Genomic DNA, 15,941 nt, shown 5'->3' with positions numbered 1-15,941 from the left:
TCGTCCAATGATTCATGTAGTAGTAAGAGATTTAATATAAAAATATACTTGAATATCCATAATTATCATCAAAGTAAAAACTAAAATAATGCGATCAATGAGTTCTACATTTAAAATTAAACAATACATACAAAAGAAACTTCATTATAAATTAGTATGATTTACCAAAATACCTACCAAGATTTCCAAACTAGAAGTACAACGCATTCGACAATCAACCGCATAGGACGTGCGTCACGTTTACACAGTAAAACAAACATTTGTATTTTTTCCCAATAGCGTATAGGTAATTTATTTATTTGAAGTATTGCGGTGAATCAGAGTCCCCAAAGCGTCTTTATTTGCGTGCACGCGTCCCTTGTCAATGTTTGTGATTTAGTCGCGTATATTTTTTGGCCACGGAAAAGTGGATTCGATGCACTGTGTTTTTTTTTTCTAACACATGTGACACAATATTTATTTGCAAATAATTATAGAAGCGCGAAATTATTATTTTGAATATTAGATAAAGTAACAAGCCGTTTCCCACTGGGCAGAAACCACTTCTAATCTTACGTAGAATATTTCACTATGATATAGAACAGACGAATTAAGCACATGAAAATTTAATCTGTTATCCACTGGGTCACCTAAATTTTTCTATATTACTTAATTATAAAAGATGAGGTAATCAATTATAATGAAACAATAACCTTCCCTTATAAAGATTCAGTAAAACAATTATTTTTCATATGAAAAATGTAGAGCATATTTCTTGTAATGTAAACATAACAATATTAAACTATTAAGTGTAATAAAATTAGCATATTAAAAATGTATTCTCACTATTAAATATACGAAAACCTTGTACAGTTGAAATCTTGTTAAACTGTCTGTAGCATCTCTAACACGGTTAGCACCGACAATGACTTGACGAAGGGAAATCAGATTTGCGAACCCTCCCAAGTTATTTTAAAGCCACTCAGTCATTTTGCATAGTTTTGAGGGGACGGAATATTGTGTCTTTTAGTAGAATACTCGACTATTTTATTTTATATTAATGTTTGTTATCTTACCGAATTATTTGTATGAATACACATGTTTGGAAATAATTATAAATAATTTTAGGTAGCCTTTAATTGATCATCATCTTAATGCTTGCTCTGGTGACAGGAGGCCTGTTTCATTTTTGAAGAAACTATTTTAAATTGTTATTTGTATGTAATTATGGCCTTAATTTAAATAAAATTATATGATTTTAGTCATAATAAAGTTATCAGAGGTATCTGTTTGAATTAGATAGAGTTGGAAATTTAACGCATTGTAAATGTGATAATGTTCATAATTAAATTACTTTTCAGAAACCGGAAGTTTCTGAAATATGAGTGATCAATGAATCAATTAATTAAGTTGATGAAAATGTTATAACTTGCGTCACCTTAAGACATATTTATTTTGTTGTTGTGGATGTTAAGTGGTACCAACCCAGATGAGCTTGCACGACAAAGTTCCATCGAATGGCAGACGGTTTGTTCAAGCTACATTTTGAACTAATTGTAACTTCATACTTTACATATCTTGTAAAATGTTGATTTAAAAGCCCTTAAGAGTTTGTAAGAGTATACTTGTATAAAGAATATTTAGATTATTATAATACCAACCTTTCAAGGTTTTACTCGTAGGCGGCGTGTCGCGACTCCACGGCGGGTCGCCATGACCGGAGAAGTCACGTAATTTGAGGTAGCTTATTGTCAGCCTTATGATCGACGCCTTATCCAGTTGACTGGTGATGGCGGCGGGTAGAGGTAGCATCTTAGCCAGTTCGTAGAACTCGTAGTTCTCTTTGCCTCGTCGGGAACGCGCTGCGTCACGACTTTTCTCTTTCCGCAGCTCGAGGATGCTGTAAAGATATGTTATATTAGTTTGAGATGTTCCACGTTTAATATATGATTTTGTTTTGTGTCACAGGCTATATATAACATTATATTTTTTTTGTTTAATGTTATAGTTTCGAGAGATTTAAAATTCAAATATGTTTTTAAAATTTCAAGCAACATTCAAATTATTATTCACAGTTTAGACATTGACGGCCTAATTGATAGGGCTGATTAGTTAAACAACCTTGTGTCTTCTTTTTTTAAATGACAAATCGATTAAGACAGAAAGGGATAGTATGACCGTAACCCATATTTTAATAGTTGCTTAACAATTGTCTAAAATGTTCTGAAGCTGCTCTCTTGTATTATGACTTTGTATTTTCTCTTCGATAAATATCGAGATTTATTCGATAATAAACAGCGTAAACACCAAAACACACAAAATATATACATTCAGTAAAGAAAGCATATAAAATTCCCGATAAGAATCATATTATATTTCTTCTATATTTCTCCAAAGTTAATAAAACGAGGCTGGTAAAAATCGTATTAAGCCGGCAGGTGGGAGTTTCGCTGTTACGCCACACCCACGGGCGGAGTCGCTAATGAGTTTGTTTTAATAAGGACCAGCCTGCAGACGCTAACTTAATATGCAAAGAGTTTAACGTAGAGACGTAATTTGTTTTATAAAAACAACATTGCATATAAAAAAATTGAATTATTCGTTGAATTCAAAGCATCTTTTCAAAGTAACTTACTTACATATCATGAAAAAATAATTTTCATTTACAGTTATTAGACTTATTTTCAGTGTAGGTAATTAGACGGAAGATAATTAGATAATATTTTTGATAAGTGGTCACATCTGCCCGTGAACATTGCACGGCACTATTAATCGTTGCTCTTAAATTGCTACGTCCTGTAATTACACTGGCTCACTCAACAGTCCACAGCACAAAACAGCGGTGGAATGTAAAAAACGAAATACTTCAAATTAAAACGTTCAAATTTAATAGGCGTCTTAATATTTTAGTGATGGTTAGAAGGCAATTGGCCTGCCCGTATGTATGCGGTAATCGATATAGATTTTGTCTTCTCGATATTACTAATATAATGAAGCGTTGTCATTCATAGGATATGACGTCATCAGCTTTAAAGTTTCATATGAAAATTAATGGAAATATCGCCATTTATCGTGACTTCTAAAATGACATCAAAGTTTTATTTTTTCCATATGACGTCGCTAATCAGATTCCTGTCTGTCTCATTCGATCTTTATGTATAAGTTCTAGATAGTACCTACATTTATTCAATACAATGTTAATACGTTATGGAAATTGCGATTTGCAAGTCTTAATGTTTTGATTTTTTAAATAAACTTAAAAATATATATCTTTATAAAAGGTACCTTTATGATATTTAGCGTTATCAATAAAAATGTACTTATATACATATATGTAAATTAAATTATCATTCATTCATGCAATCAAAGCTGAGATTGCCCAGTAGTTACAACGTGAATTCAAACCCAGAGCTAGAACACTGAGTTCATGTGCATAATGTGTATTTATAATTCATCTCGTGTTCAACAGTAAAGGAACCTGAAAGCGGTGAACGAGAATCTGCCACGTGTATCCAGCAAGAATATGGGGCAGCGTGGTGGAGTAAGCTCCATGCCTTCTCTTCAAAAGGAAGAGGAGGCCTTTGTTCAGCAGTGGGACGTTAACAGGCCGTTTCTTTATTTTTCCAGTATGCAAATTTATCTATGTTTTCCTTAAATTTTCATGAATGGATAATATGTGTTCGGATAATATTCGATGGGCGAGCATTAGTAATAAATAAATGATTGTTTCGATGTGTTTACGCATCGTTTGAAGGATTCCTTTGAAGCTTCGTATTGTTGGTGCCAATACCTTTGTGAAGGTTTCTGGCAGTACCATCAACATAAACTACGTGTCGAATGAATTGTAATAAACAAATAATTTATTATAACAAAAAATTAAGAGGCTCTCAACTCATATAATTGTCTAGTATAAAAATATAAAGAATTAAAGAATCTTTATAAATTTTGCATCTCAACATAAATATACTAATAATTAAAAGTTATTTTTGTATTCGATATTAAGTATCTTCTTGTAAATTTCAATTGGAACAGATTTGTATGCTTATTAATGTTCATTGATTGGCTTCTTTAGGGACTATGTTGTTTCAAAAAAAAAAAAACAATAACAAAAGAAAATATTTGCACCAATATATATATAATAATAATAATAACCTAACGTTATTAAAACATGTTTTTACACACGATACTGTCCACTTTTATTATGTTTAACAATTTTAATCAAAAAACAAAAATACATTAGGACACCAAGTTTAAGTTTACGTGCAGGGGTGCTAAACCCAAGGTGCGGAGTAAGCGATCCTCTGATGGGCCTGGTTTACGATCGAGCTAGATTACTGACTTCCCGGGAGACTCGAGTTTATTGTCACCTGAGTAAGGTCATTCGGAAATGTCCGTGACGTTGCTGAAATGTTTTCGTGTCATGAAACTTGACTAGTCATTGTGAGTCATAAATTTAAAAAATACAACCGATAATGTATAAATCACCTTTTCAAGTATTTACGTATAAAAAAATGATTTTGGTAATAATCAGCTCGGTAGTATTATTCTGCCTATATCCTAAAATTATAGCAAGTTTAAAAAATAAAAAACAAATATCTTATTCGTTAATTTTTTTTGTTCGAAATTCAAATAAATTTGGGTGACCTAGTATTATGAGTTTTTACAGTAATCATCCACAGTGCATTAAAAATAAATTTCGTTATGGTATATACGTTACGTATAACTTAGTAAGTATACAAAGCGGGCTCAAGTGTAAGGAATTGAAATGAAAATTAAAGTCCAGTTCCCCCACTGAAAAATAACTACAGTTTAGGGACTAATAACTCTTAAATATAAAGAAAATCTTTACGTACCCTTTAAAAGATATCAGATCAAATTTTCCGATAACGATACAAAACGGTTAAAGTATAAAACAACCGGCCCTTTGAGCTTGATTTAATGTTACTCGAGGGTCAGTTTTGACCCATTGCGGCATTAAATTGTTTAAAATAACTTTACAGTGACCGAGGGTTGACCGCCCCTGGCTATTATGTAATATATCAAGCGATATTAAATTTTGATTTTTCTTTTTCTTTTATTTTATATTATTTATAGTTGTAACGTTTTATGGTAGTGTGTGTGTTTTATGACGTCACTTTATGTATCTATTTATGATAATTATATTCGTAGATGTGTGCAGATGTTGATTAATAAATAATTTAACAAAACTGATTAAAATATTACATCATGTATTTAATTATCTGTTAACGATGAAGGATGCCTTCTATACATAGAAATTACATACATGCAAAACTATTCGCTTTTTTTGTAAAAATATTTTTTATGTTAGGTATATAAGATTTATTATTTTTTTAATAATTTTTAATACAGTGAGTAAAAAAATAACGGTTCATAAAATATAACAAAAAACTTTTTAATGAACCTTGAGGCACAGAGCCAAAAGGCCGTAAGCATTTAATTCTGATAGGTAGGTTAATAATCTTAGCTAACAAGTTAAGCTTTTGCCAGCTTTGCGTTCTGAAAACTAAAAGATGGTCATTAGTTATATAGTTAGTACTATTTATTCTATACGTCGACACATAACCTCATTTACGATAGACATTTTTTTATTTATCAATGCATATGATCAAACATCTCACCTGACAGACATTGGTACTGTAGCAAGTATCTATATATAAGTAAATCATTTATCGACGCATTGTAGGCACAGCGGAAAATATATTTACAAAGTATTATAAGGCATATTAAGTTACGTTTTTATCGAGAATAATCGGTGAGGTCCCACTGCGTCATAAAGATAGGTAATGACGTTAGTTCCCGTAATATTATCTAGATATAATAGATTAAGTTTATAAAATTCTTTCACAATAGTAGATAATATTTAGGCGAGTCGGTGAATTCCAATAGTAAAACAATACTTCGTTTTTATTTTGGATACCTTTTCCCCTATAAATTCTTCTTAGTACTAAGATCACTCCAATGTTTTCGTTCCGTCCAATTTTTATGACGGACCTCCCTTCATTTTAGAAGTGGCTGTCTTTAAGTGTTCCCGTACGTGTCTCGACGCCCTGTACACCTGGGAATCAAACCCACAATACGCTACTAACGCCTTGACCCCCTTGAATATTCACTCAGCCAATCTACGCGCGAAAACGGTCTCTATTCCTGACAGACTTAGAGTCTAAATTTACCTCGCATTTATCAAACACATTGGTCAGCGTTGATTGGAATAGGCTCAAAGAAAAACGTCCCAATTCAGAAAAATATATAAGCTAAAATCAACTCTATTTCAAAGCGCTAAAGGCTATGTGTATTCTATAGGGAAAAAAATAGTGCAAATTGAAATAGGGAGATGTACACGGAAATCGAAGTCGGGTAGAGGTAATAAAACGCCGTCCACTACGCAACCGTGTCGCGGGAGTTACGACTAATGTGCCCGGGACAAATTGAGTTGTGCCCGGGCAAGAATTAGTTCGCCCCGGGGAATAACTTGCATAGCATGACGGAGATGACAGTTCGTCTATTACATTTAAATGTCACTTCGGTTCTCATTTTGTGATATTAATTAATTATATCATCAACTAAAATAAAAACATTTTGTTAATATAAATTTAATAAATAAAAAATTAAATCCTATTGCGGGTTGTTTAGTCACGCCTTGGCTATACTAGCTTTTATCGATTCTAAAAAAAATATCGTTTCAAAAACATTATTTAATCCCTTATTAACGAGCAAGCAATAAAGTTCTTTTTTTGAAATATCGCACTTTAACCATTGTTCACAGATTAAGCTATCAGGTAGCTGTAGTTTAACGGAGCCTAAATACAGTCTTTCCGACCTTTTATGTCATCGCATTTATTGTGATCTGTCACCTCTGAAGGGTTGACACTAAAGGTCGACACTTCGATTAACCGTTGCAATGATGTGCGTCTATTCGGTTGTATAATCTCTTGTTATGGGTCTTTGATACCGGCCTGGGAATTTTTAAGTATTTTCTGCTTGAATAGTCGTATGTCTAAACATTGGTTTTCTTTGTTGTGGTTTAATGTGATCAATACATGGGAACATGTAAAATATTTCACTTAAAAACATGTATTTATTATTTTATTTATTGAACGAAATCAATAATAAATTAAAGTTATTAATTATTATGATCAGACGTATCGATGTATGTATATTATTATATTGTATCTGACACATAGTGTGTATATTAACCAATATATTTCGAATATATTATTTACGTGTCTAAAACGTGAAATCTTTGTGTCTTTGTCAATATAATAAAATCGTTGTGAGAATTTATTCTAAGGAATATGATAAAACATTATTATTTATAAGTGGTAACGAAAAATGATCCACTTGAGATCAATGAGAGACATTCTATAAGGCGACAATAATATGCTTCTTAATATTTTTATGAAATATGGGGTTGTAAGTGGGTATTATGGATCATTAAACTGTTACAATTTGTGACAAAGGAGCTGGAGCTGAGGTGTGTTACAATCATAGATATTATTATTGTGGTAATAAATTCCATTTTCAAAAATATTATTTATTAAACGTTTCAATTGGGAATAAAAACAACCAAATTTTTTTTTCTTAAATTTATGGTACTAAATGGAACGCCTTAAATATTTAAATATAAAGCCTTGTTCAAATAAAATCCGAATATTTTTTGTATCATTAATGTAATTCAAGACGTAATATGTAATTACAGGTAATAAGCAAATATAGGATCAACATGTCTATTATATTATAAGATACTACAAATAATAAAGATAGAAACAGACTCACTATCAATAGTTATTTATTACTCCTCGACAAATGTACCTTTATTCTTTAACTCGTTCTTTGGAATGGGATTCCGTTAGAAAAATTCGATACAAAGTAGTGGGTGTAATAGAGTTAAACGGAGTGAAACTTTTCAAAGAGAAATTCACACCCTATAAGCTAAGGGTCGGCTAGCTTTCTTTAAAAGCGGACATTTGAGCCCCTGGAATTTAGTCAACCGTCCAGTCCCGGGGGCCTTTCAGACCTACGGTCACTTTTAAGGAAATTCGAATAAATCGAAGTATTTCAGTGTTAGAATTTCTTTAGTAAAGTACTGTATTTAAGATTGACTATTTTTTAATTTTTGGTATTTTTTTTTTTAAAGTTTAATAGGATTTATCGAAAAAGAACTATAAAATAATTTTGACAAAAGAAACCATTGTACAATACGATATTTTAGAACATAAGTAATTGAAAACAATATGTTCTTATTTATCAACAACAAAAGATCATTAATCAACATCGACAATGTTAATATACACGTATTAGCTAAAACGACCAAACGAAATATTTATCCAAAGGGCATAAACGCTTGAAGGGTGTCACTATTTGACATAGGAAATGAAAATGTCATCGGCTTATTACGCCTCGGGATTATTGATATGGCCGACGATTATTTTCGCAGATATAATCTGTGAGTATAATGTCATAATGACAGCCGCCATCTTTGATTGCATAGATTGCTTCGATCCGCCCGTCATTATATGTTCTTAAGTTAATAAGGACATTCTAATAACCTATTTGGCGTGGAATTCCAATCGAATCGTTCAAAAATAAGAAATAATTTATGATAATTATTTTGATATCTCATTATTCAAGGCTTTAATTCTTACGTATTTATCTAATATTAAATAACAAAGATCGGACTAAGTTATCAATTGTATTACAAGTTTCTGCATACGGCTTCACCTGCTGGTGATGTTGTATTACCTGAATCCTTAGTGATGTCGGGTTCGATATGTAATTACCTCTCTATAACCCTGATAACGTATGAGCCAAATGCCATCATGATCAGTTGAGTAGTTAATACAAGTAAGCGTAACAAACAAACAGACTCTGAATTTTTAATATTAGTTGGGATAATCAAGACTAAGTTATTACTAAGTATTTAAAGCTTCAAAATATAGGCAGTGTAACAAAAAACTTTGGTTTAGTTTTTTTATAAGCATGTTATGTCAAAGGGTGTGAAATGCTCAGGACGTTCAGCACGATTGGAAATACGCGTGTCCAAGCAAAGGTCACGGTAACCGTTTTAGCTATAAGACGAGTGTAGCGTAACCGAAATGTCGTGATACTTTAACATCGTTTAGTAGACCAGTTCTAAATTTACAAAATTAAAATTTGACGAGTATAGTACAAAAATAATGGTTGATATTTTAAATATAGCCGAACTCATGTCCACAGGATAAACAATAATTTTAACCGAAGACCGCAATCTTATTATGCTAGAAACACTACGTTTTCATGTAATTAATTTGAGATTATCTGTTTATGACGAACATAACGTAAATTATTATATTATGTTCGGCAGCACATTTAAAGGAAGTTTGCACGTCTTTTCAAAATCTCTTAAAACGTAACTTCTATAGTCATTGTCGCTATCAAACGTTCATTTCGTCCGGTTCGGAAATAATCAGACGGTTCCCGTCTCATGGTACACTCATCTTACCGGGCACCTTGGAGATGAATTTAATATGACTCGGCGAATTTCAGAACGACCTCGTGACTTTGAATAGCTTTCCACTTTGACTTATCAGAATTACTAAGCACATTGGTCAGGTTCCCTCACAAACGATGATACGTTCGTTTAAGACACACAAAACGGGTTCAAATACTACTGTATCGCTATTCCATCTCGTTTTTATATTCATAGTTATTATATAACTTAAATTAATTATATTTGTTATCATATGTCTTGATTAATATTGAAAACAAGCTCAGTGGTGCTTGCCTTTGTTTGAAACCGTACCGATAAGATCCTAGTACTCTATCCACTGAGTCTAAAATTTGCTAAAAAGAAAAATATTTTTTTATATAATAACTTTTTAGTAATATTTATATTTTATTTATAGTATTACTTATTATTACGATATTTTTGCCGACCGCTCTAGCCTCATTAAAAATTGTTTTAAAAAAAATATTTCAATAGATTAAATAACTCAAATTAAACAAAAAAAAAATGTATGCTTGGTATCTGCTGCTCCCATGGACTAGACGCTAATTGGTACTTAATATTAAAGGCATGCCGTGTCTACATCATGAAAAATGTAATCATGTGTATTTTTGTGATTGTCATTTTGTTTTGTAGACCTTTAAATATAGAAAAAAAAAATACTAACTAATCGATTATTTCCAAAATATTTTATACGCGTTAAACAAGACATAAGAATACGTACTTCATTTTTTTCTAAGAATTATATAAACATATGTAAAGTTAAAATATATGTTGAAAATAATAAAAAATATTGTACGACATCGTCTTATCCAAAATCTTCTAACGCCTTAATAACATAAAGTTTACAGTTAGATCTGACGTCATTTACAAGGTTAATCTAGATAAATTTTTATCACTTAAATGCGGAATTCATGGGTGCGGGCCAACGTAAACTTAATAAATTCAAGCCTTTAATTATGATATAAAGAGTAAAAATTTCTAGAATGCCCTTAAAATATAACAATTTTCGAAATTCAATTACTTTTATAATCAAATTTTTGTATTTATATGAGACATGTATTTTTGCAAAGTCAAATAAGTGCGCATTGGTGCATTTATCGTAGAATTCTGGCCAAAAATAAATAAAGCCAACTGCCCTGTCCGCTGGGACTAGCGATTTGCGCACTGGCCAAATTGCCGGTCTTTAGACGGACTTTAATAATCACGTCATATCCAATTTTCCTTTCAAACGAGATAGGAATATCAATTGGGTAAGATGTTGATTGAATGCTTGCTTACATTGAAATAGCTAGCAATTAACAGGTATGTTTGTTTTTGCTCTAGATAATGTATCTTCTTAAATGTTTTAATTAACGTGGGCGAGAAATACTAAAAAAACATACTCGATACAAATTTTACAGTAATAGAATGCTTGCTTGATTTATATAGGATCAAGACCGAATGTTTATATTTATTACAAAATAATAAACCGCGAAAGAAACAATTTCGATCGTTGCTTTATTTAATGTACATTCACGAAAGAATAATCAAGTTTTTCTGCAATATCTAAATCAAAGTTTTTTCACGCGTCACAGTCTTTTATGATACTTCAAAATGTAATGACTAAATTATCGAATTGTAATAAGGTGCTCCGACGTAAGCGACTAATATAAATGGATCGCTGTAGATAAAAACTAGAGAAAAATAGTATTCATTCTGCATACAACAGTCTCGCACCCCAGTGGGCAGTGATCCCGCATTTATGGACAAAAAATGGCCAATCTGCTCGACGCGTCGATACGAGCATGACTAATGGTTGCTAGCCGCTTAGCAAATTGCCTGCCGAAATCGTAACGAAACTGGAAAATTGTTTCATTCATAAATGCAATAACCGGGATTTGCTTTGGATGGTTCTGTGATGAATAAAATAGTTATCTGGGGATAAAGGTCCCATCTGAGAGTGGGCAATGGGATTATGGTTGAATTAATGAAATTGTTTTATTTTTCAACACAAAAAAACATATTATATTTATTTATAGCAATTTTTATAAAATTTTAAATAGTTGTTCAAGATTTTCAAGTATGACTTAAGGGTTCCTTATATTGAAAACGTACAAGTCAAAATAATAAAGTTAAATAATTCGAATGAGTGAATTTAGTTTCTAAGGTGCCTCTAAATAGAGTAAAACTAACGTTGCTTAAAATTAGCAATACAAAGAGAAACGTTGGGGCTGTATTCGCTGCCAATTGAAAGGAGAAGGAAATAATAGTTATTTGCAATAATCGACTGAAGGGACGGCTGATTGCGCCCGGGGCGGGAGCGAATTTTTCCCGCATTTTTGTCTGGAAACTTGCAGTTTAGGAACACTGTGCCGCTCTTTATTATCAACGACTATTTCGACGCGTTCTTTTGAACTTCAAGCAAAATGTTCAGCACAATATAGACAAAATATAGCGAATTTTACTGGTAATAACCAGTAATAGCTTTTAACTTTATGTTAATTTTTTCAGCCAAAACGCTATTCTCATGAAAAAGCCAATGTAACACAGGCACAGGGGACATAGCGTTTTGGCTCCCAAGGTTGGTGTCGTATTGGCGTACTGGCACACTTACCATCGAGTGGCCCATTTGCCCGTCCACCTACCTACATCATAAAAAAAACCCGGAAATAGTCCTTAATGACAGATAACAGCTGATCAATATACCACAATGAATCGATGATGACCCTCGCCCTATCTCGATGCCAATTCAACCCTAAAAGAAGGAATTAAAACAACAGGGGTCACTACAAAAGTCCGTTGATGAGGTAAAGGGGGAAATAATGCATCATTTTCGGGACACTTGTCCCGTTAATCCCGACTGGTCTGACTTGATTGATGGTCACCCCACATACCACTTAGTTTAACGGAATGCTTATTAAATTTCGTAGAACTATATGGCAACGAACATACTTCTATTGAGATGCCGCTTATTATTTTTTGTAAACAATCTTAGATAGTATTTTTCCTCCTTTCCTATGTAAAAAAATATAAGCAAGATATTATATTTCAGCCAATTTAGTGCCAATTTAGAGTACTTTTAATCGAATCTACCTTTGGTTATGAAAATTTTCAATTAAATAGTTCCATAGCAATATATTTCATGCGAAAATATGTTTACGGAAACGTGTATGAGTAATTTATAGAGTAGTTAAGATGAGATAGCGCATTTTATAATTTTACCATCAAAATCTGGTATAAAATAATGTTAATTGTGAAAGAAACATACAATGCTCTGCTCTTGATCTTATGACAAACTCTGATATGTTGTTCTGATAACACTGCATTCCACGAGATTGCACGGTAATAAAAATGTAAATGACAACTGTATCATAGCTATTTAAAAATAAATTTGTCGTTTTTTTTGTTCTTTTGAAATGTTACCTACCTTGAATTCCTCCTACGTGTAATGAGTAAATACCATATTATTGTACGAAATGAAGTTAAGTCCAATATTTTTTAACATAGGGCTTTGTGCAAGACCGTATGTGTTGATGTCCCCACTCCTTAGATATTCTACCGCCAAACAACAATACTTAATATTGTTGTGTTCCGGTTTTAAGAATGAGTCAGTAACTAAAGGCACAAGACAACATCGTCGTACCCGAGTTTGGCAGTACACTGGCGATGTAAAGAATAGTTAAAATTTCTTACAGCGCCAATGTCTATAGTAGTGGTGACCACTTACCATTAGGCTGCGCATTTGCTTATCCGCCTACTTAATACATATAAAAAAAGAAAAAATATACGATAAGGAAATATACCCATTTTTTTATGTAGGACATAACTTGGCAAATACGTTTACTTATAAACATTGCTTAATGAATTGTTAGTTAAATACTGATATTTATCTTTCTGTTAGGATTGATTCTATATTCGAAAGAAAGACAGCATTTTTAAATAATTAAAATATGAAATATTGTTTGTCTACCTTAAACCACAATACGACATAAAATTATAAAAGCATTTTTACCAGAAGTGAAACTATTACAAACTTTTAAATTTCGAAAATAATTTACCGGTATCACTAGGTATTTTTTACCGAAATATAGAGAATTCCGTTTTAAAATAACATTTCAAAAAGCACCTGCATTTAACCGCATTCGAACCGCAGACGAAAATTGATGCAGTTTTTTGAAACATCGATTTCATAAATTTTATTCGCTTTTATAGCCAATAATGGTTTCGTAATGTCGGATAATCGTTTGTCAAAATATAGAATGAGACTATAATTGACTAAATGTGAACATAACGGACGCAATAATATGCCGCCTTGGATAATGACCTTGGACCCCCAAGGTCTTCTATCGTTATCAATACTAATATTATAAATGCGAAAGTTACTCTGTGTGTTTCTCTTACACAGCCAAACTACTGAACCGAATTTAATAAACTTTGTTAAGAAGCAAGCTTGAACTTCAAGGAATTACGTAGATTTCTTTTATACTTAACACCTGACAACCAAGCCCAACGTGAAACTGCGGACGACAACTGGTCGTTTATATTTGTTAGTAGGTCTTTAATCAAAAGTATTCTATTACTTTATCATTAATCAAACTTAAACTAAGTTCCTTGCCATGCCTCTTCAGTACTAATTTATCTAATGAAGACGAAATTTATTTTCACATGTGAGTAACACAAACCACACACACATGTTAGCTCTCAAATCAAAATATTATTTATTCGGGCTCTTTCGAGCACTAATCGTCGTATTACATGATCAAATTAAATTTAAAACTACCCCCGATTCGGGATGTAGATTCTACCGAGAACTGACAAGACACTCAGTCGTTAATCTTATCCAATAATCAGTTACATAATTAAAAACACAAAATTTATTATTTAGCTTAGATAATTATTTTGTATGAATAATCAAGAGCACCATTGTGTATTCTTACGCTGTCAAAGGTCTTATTTTAAGATATTATTGATATTGTTAGAATCGTGTCTAAGTAATAAATATCAAAATACAAACCCTTTGCTGGATAAACTAAACTCCTCTATATATTTTTATTTTATTTATTTTTATTTATCTTTTACGTATATTTTCATACGTCTATTTTGTCATAACTTGATACTTTAATGATCAGTCTACATCTTCTTGTTATTGCAGATAGGAAACAGTGCGACAAAGAAGTCCTCTTTGTCGACTTTATTTATTTTTATTTAAATGCTTTATTGACCACCATAAAGTTAAAAGGACAAAAGGCGGACTTAATGCCTGAAGGCATTTTCTGCCAGTCAACCTTTAGGTCAAACAGAAAAACCATGAAGGCGGTAATTAAATGAATTAAAAATAAATTAAAAATTAATTAACAATATATGCACATACTTACATAAAACTACATAAAAAAAACATATACATACATATCCATATAGTATCTACAAAATAAATATTGATATATACTGTCTATCGTAAAAACATATATATATAATAAAACAATAGTTAATTTAATAATAATAGTGCATAACAGAAATCACAAGAGCTAGAGGCTTTCTGACAATATGTGCTTTATCACTATATTAAAGTCTCAAAGATTTATCATCACGGACAGGAAGATATTTATACACATTTTATATCTTTAATAAAATGGTTGGTCCATTTTATTAATGTTATGTTATGCCGTTCATTGCTTGGATATATTCGAAATGTACTTTTTCTTTTAGTTATTCTATAATATATCTAGTTGAAAGTGTTAAGACACGCTATCCGGCAGCTCGACAAAAACTCGAATGAACAGAGGGCGGGACGAATTAGCGTGATTCAGCGTTCGCCCGCTGATTGAACCCACTACCGTGATCTACAGAATGTTCCTAAAGTATTTTATCATTTTAATTAATACTTTATCTACTTTAACACGACTTAGGAAAAATATAAGTCGTGTTACTATAGAAGCTATACATTACAGCATCAGAATCGTTTAACTCAAACGTTGCACTCAATTTCAATCTTGAAATGTTACTCAAAATGAATCTAAATCATTTTTCTTAAAAATTACTTAAACAATTGAAATTATGTGATTAGTGATTTTAATACCGCTAAAAATAATGAAAATATTAAATATAAACACTCTGTATACATCGAGAACAACACAAGACAAAACGTAATAGATCCATATATCTAAAAAGGGCCCGGCTATCATTTTTAAATCCAACAAAACTGTCGTTTACTGTTAATATCGATATAGCATTATCTCAACGGCATAAAGTTGAAAGTCGCTTGTACATTTACTGTTCGTACATCATGTTATAATGGTAGTCCCAGTTAATCTTCATCTAATGATTGCTAGGTAGCTGTTGAATAGTTTTGATATTGTGTCCAATATTGATATTACTTTTTTTTACAAATTTAACGAAATAAAAGTTTCGTAACGTTCAACATATTTGACCCGAATTGCGTTTTATAACGCTTGAAATACGTTGAGTTATAGAAACTTTA

At 31.7% G+C, this 15,941-nt stretch overlaps 1 protein-coding gene across 11 annotated transcripts in view; it reads right to left on the bottom strand.

Annotated features, from left to right (window-relative positions):
• Trh (trachealess) overlaps nt 1-15,941 on the bottom strand; it is a 192,893-nt gene that overhangs the window by 36,328 nt on the left and 140,624 nt on the right. For all 11 annotated transcript variants that reach the window (XM_064218010.1, XM_064218011.1, XM_026641712.2 and 8 more), the window contains one exon: nt 1,641-1,879. In XM_064218010.1, coding sequence (XP_064074080.1) covers nt 1,641-1,879 — 239 coding nt within the window. The remainder of the gene's footprint in view (nt 1-1,640; nt 1,880-15,941) is intronic.

Source organism: Vanessa tameamea, chromosome 20 (genome assembly GCF_037043105.1).
Source record: "Vanessa tameamea isolate UH-Manoa-2023 chromosome 20, ilVanTame1 primary haplotype, whole genome shotgun sequence".
NCBI lineage: Eukaryota > Metazoa > Arthropoda > Insecta > Lepidoptera > Nymphalidae > Vanessa > Vanessa tameamea.
Note: the sequence above shows the minus strand (reverse complement) of the source record. Positions and strands in the feature narration are given on the sequence as shown.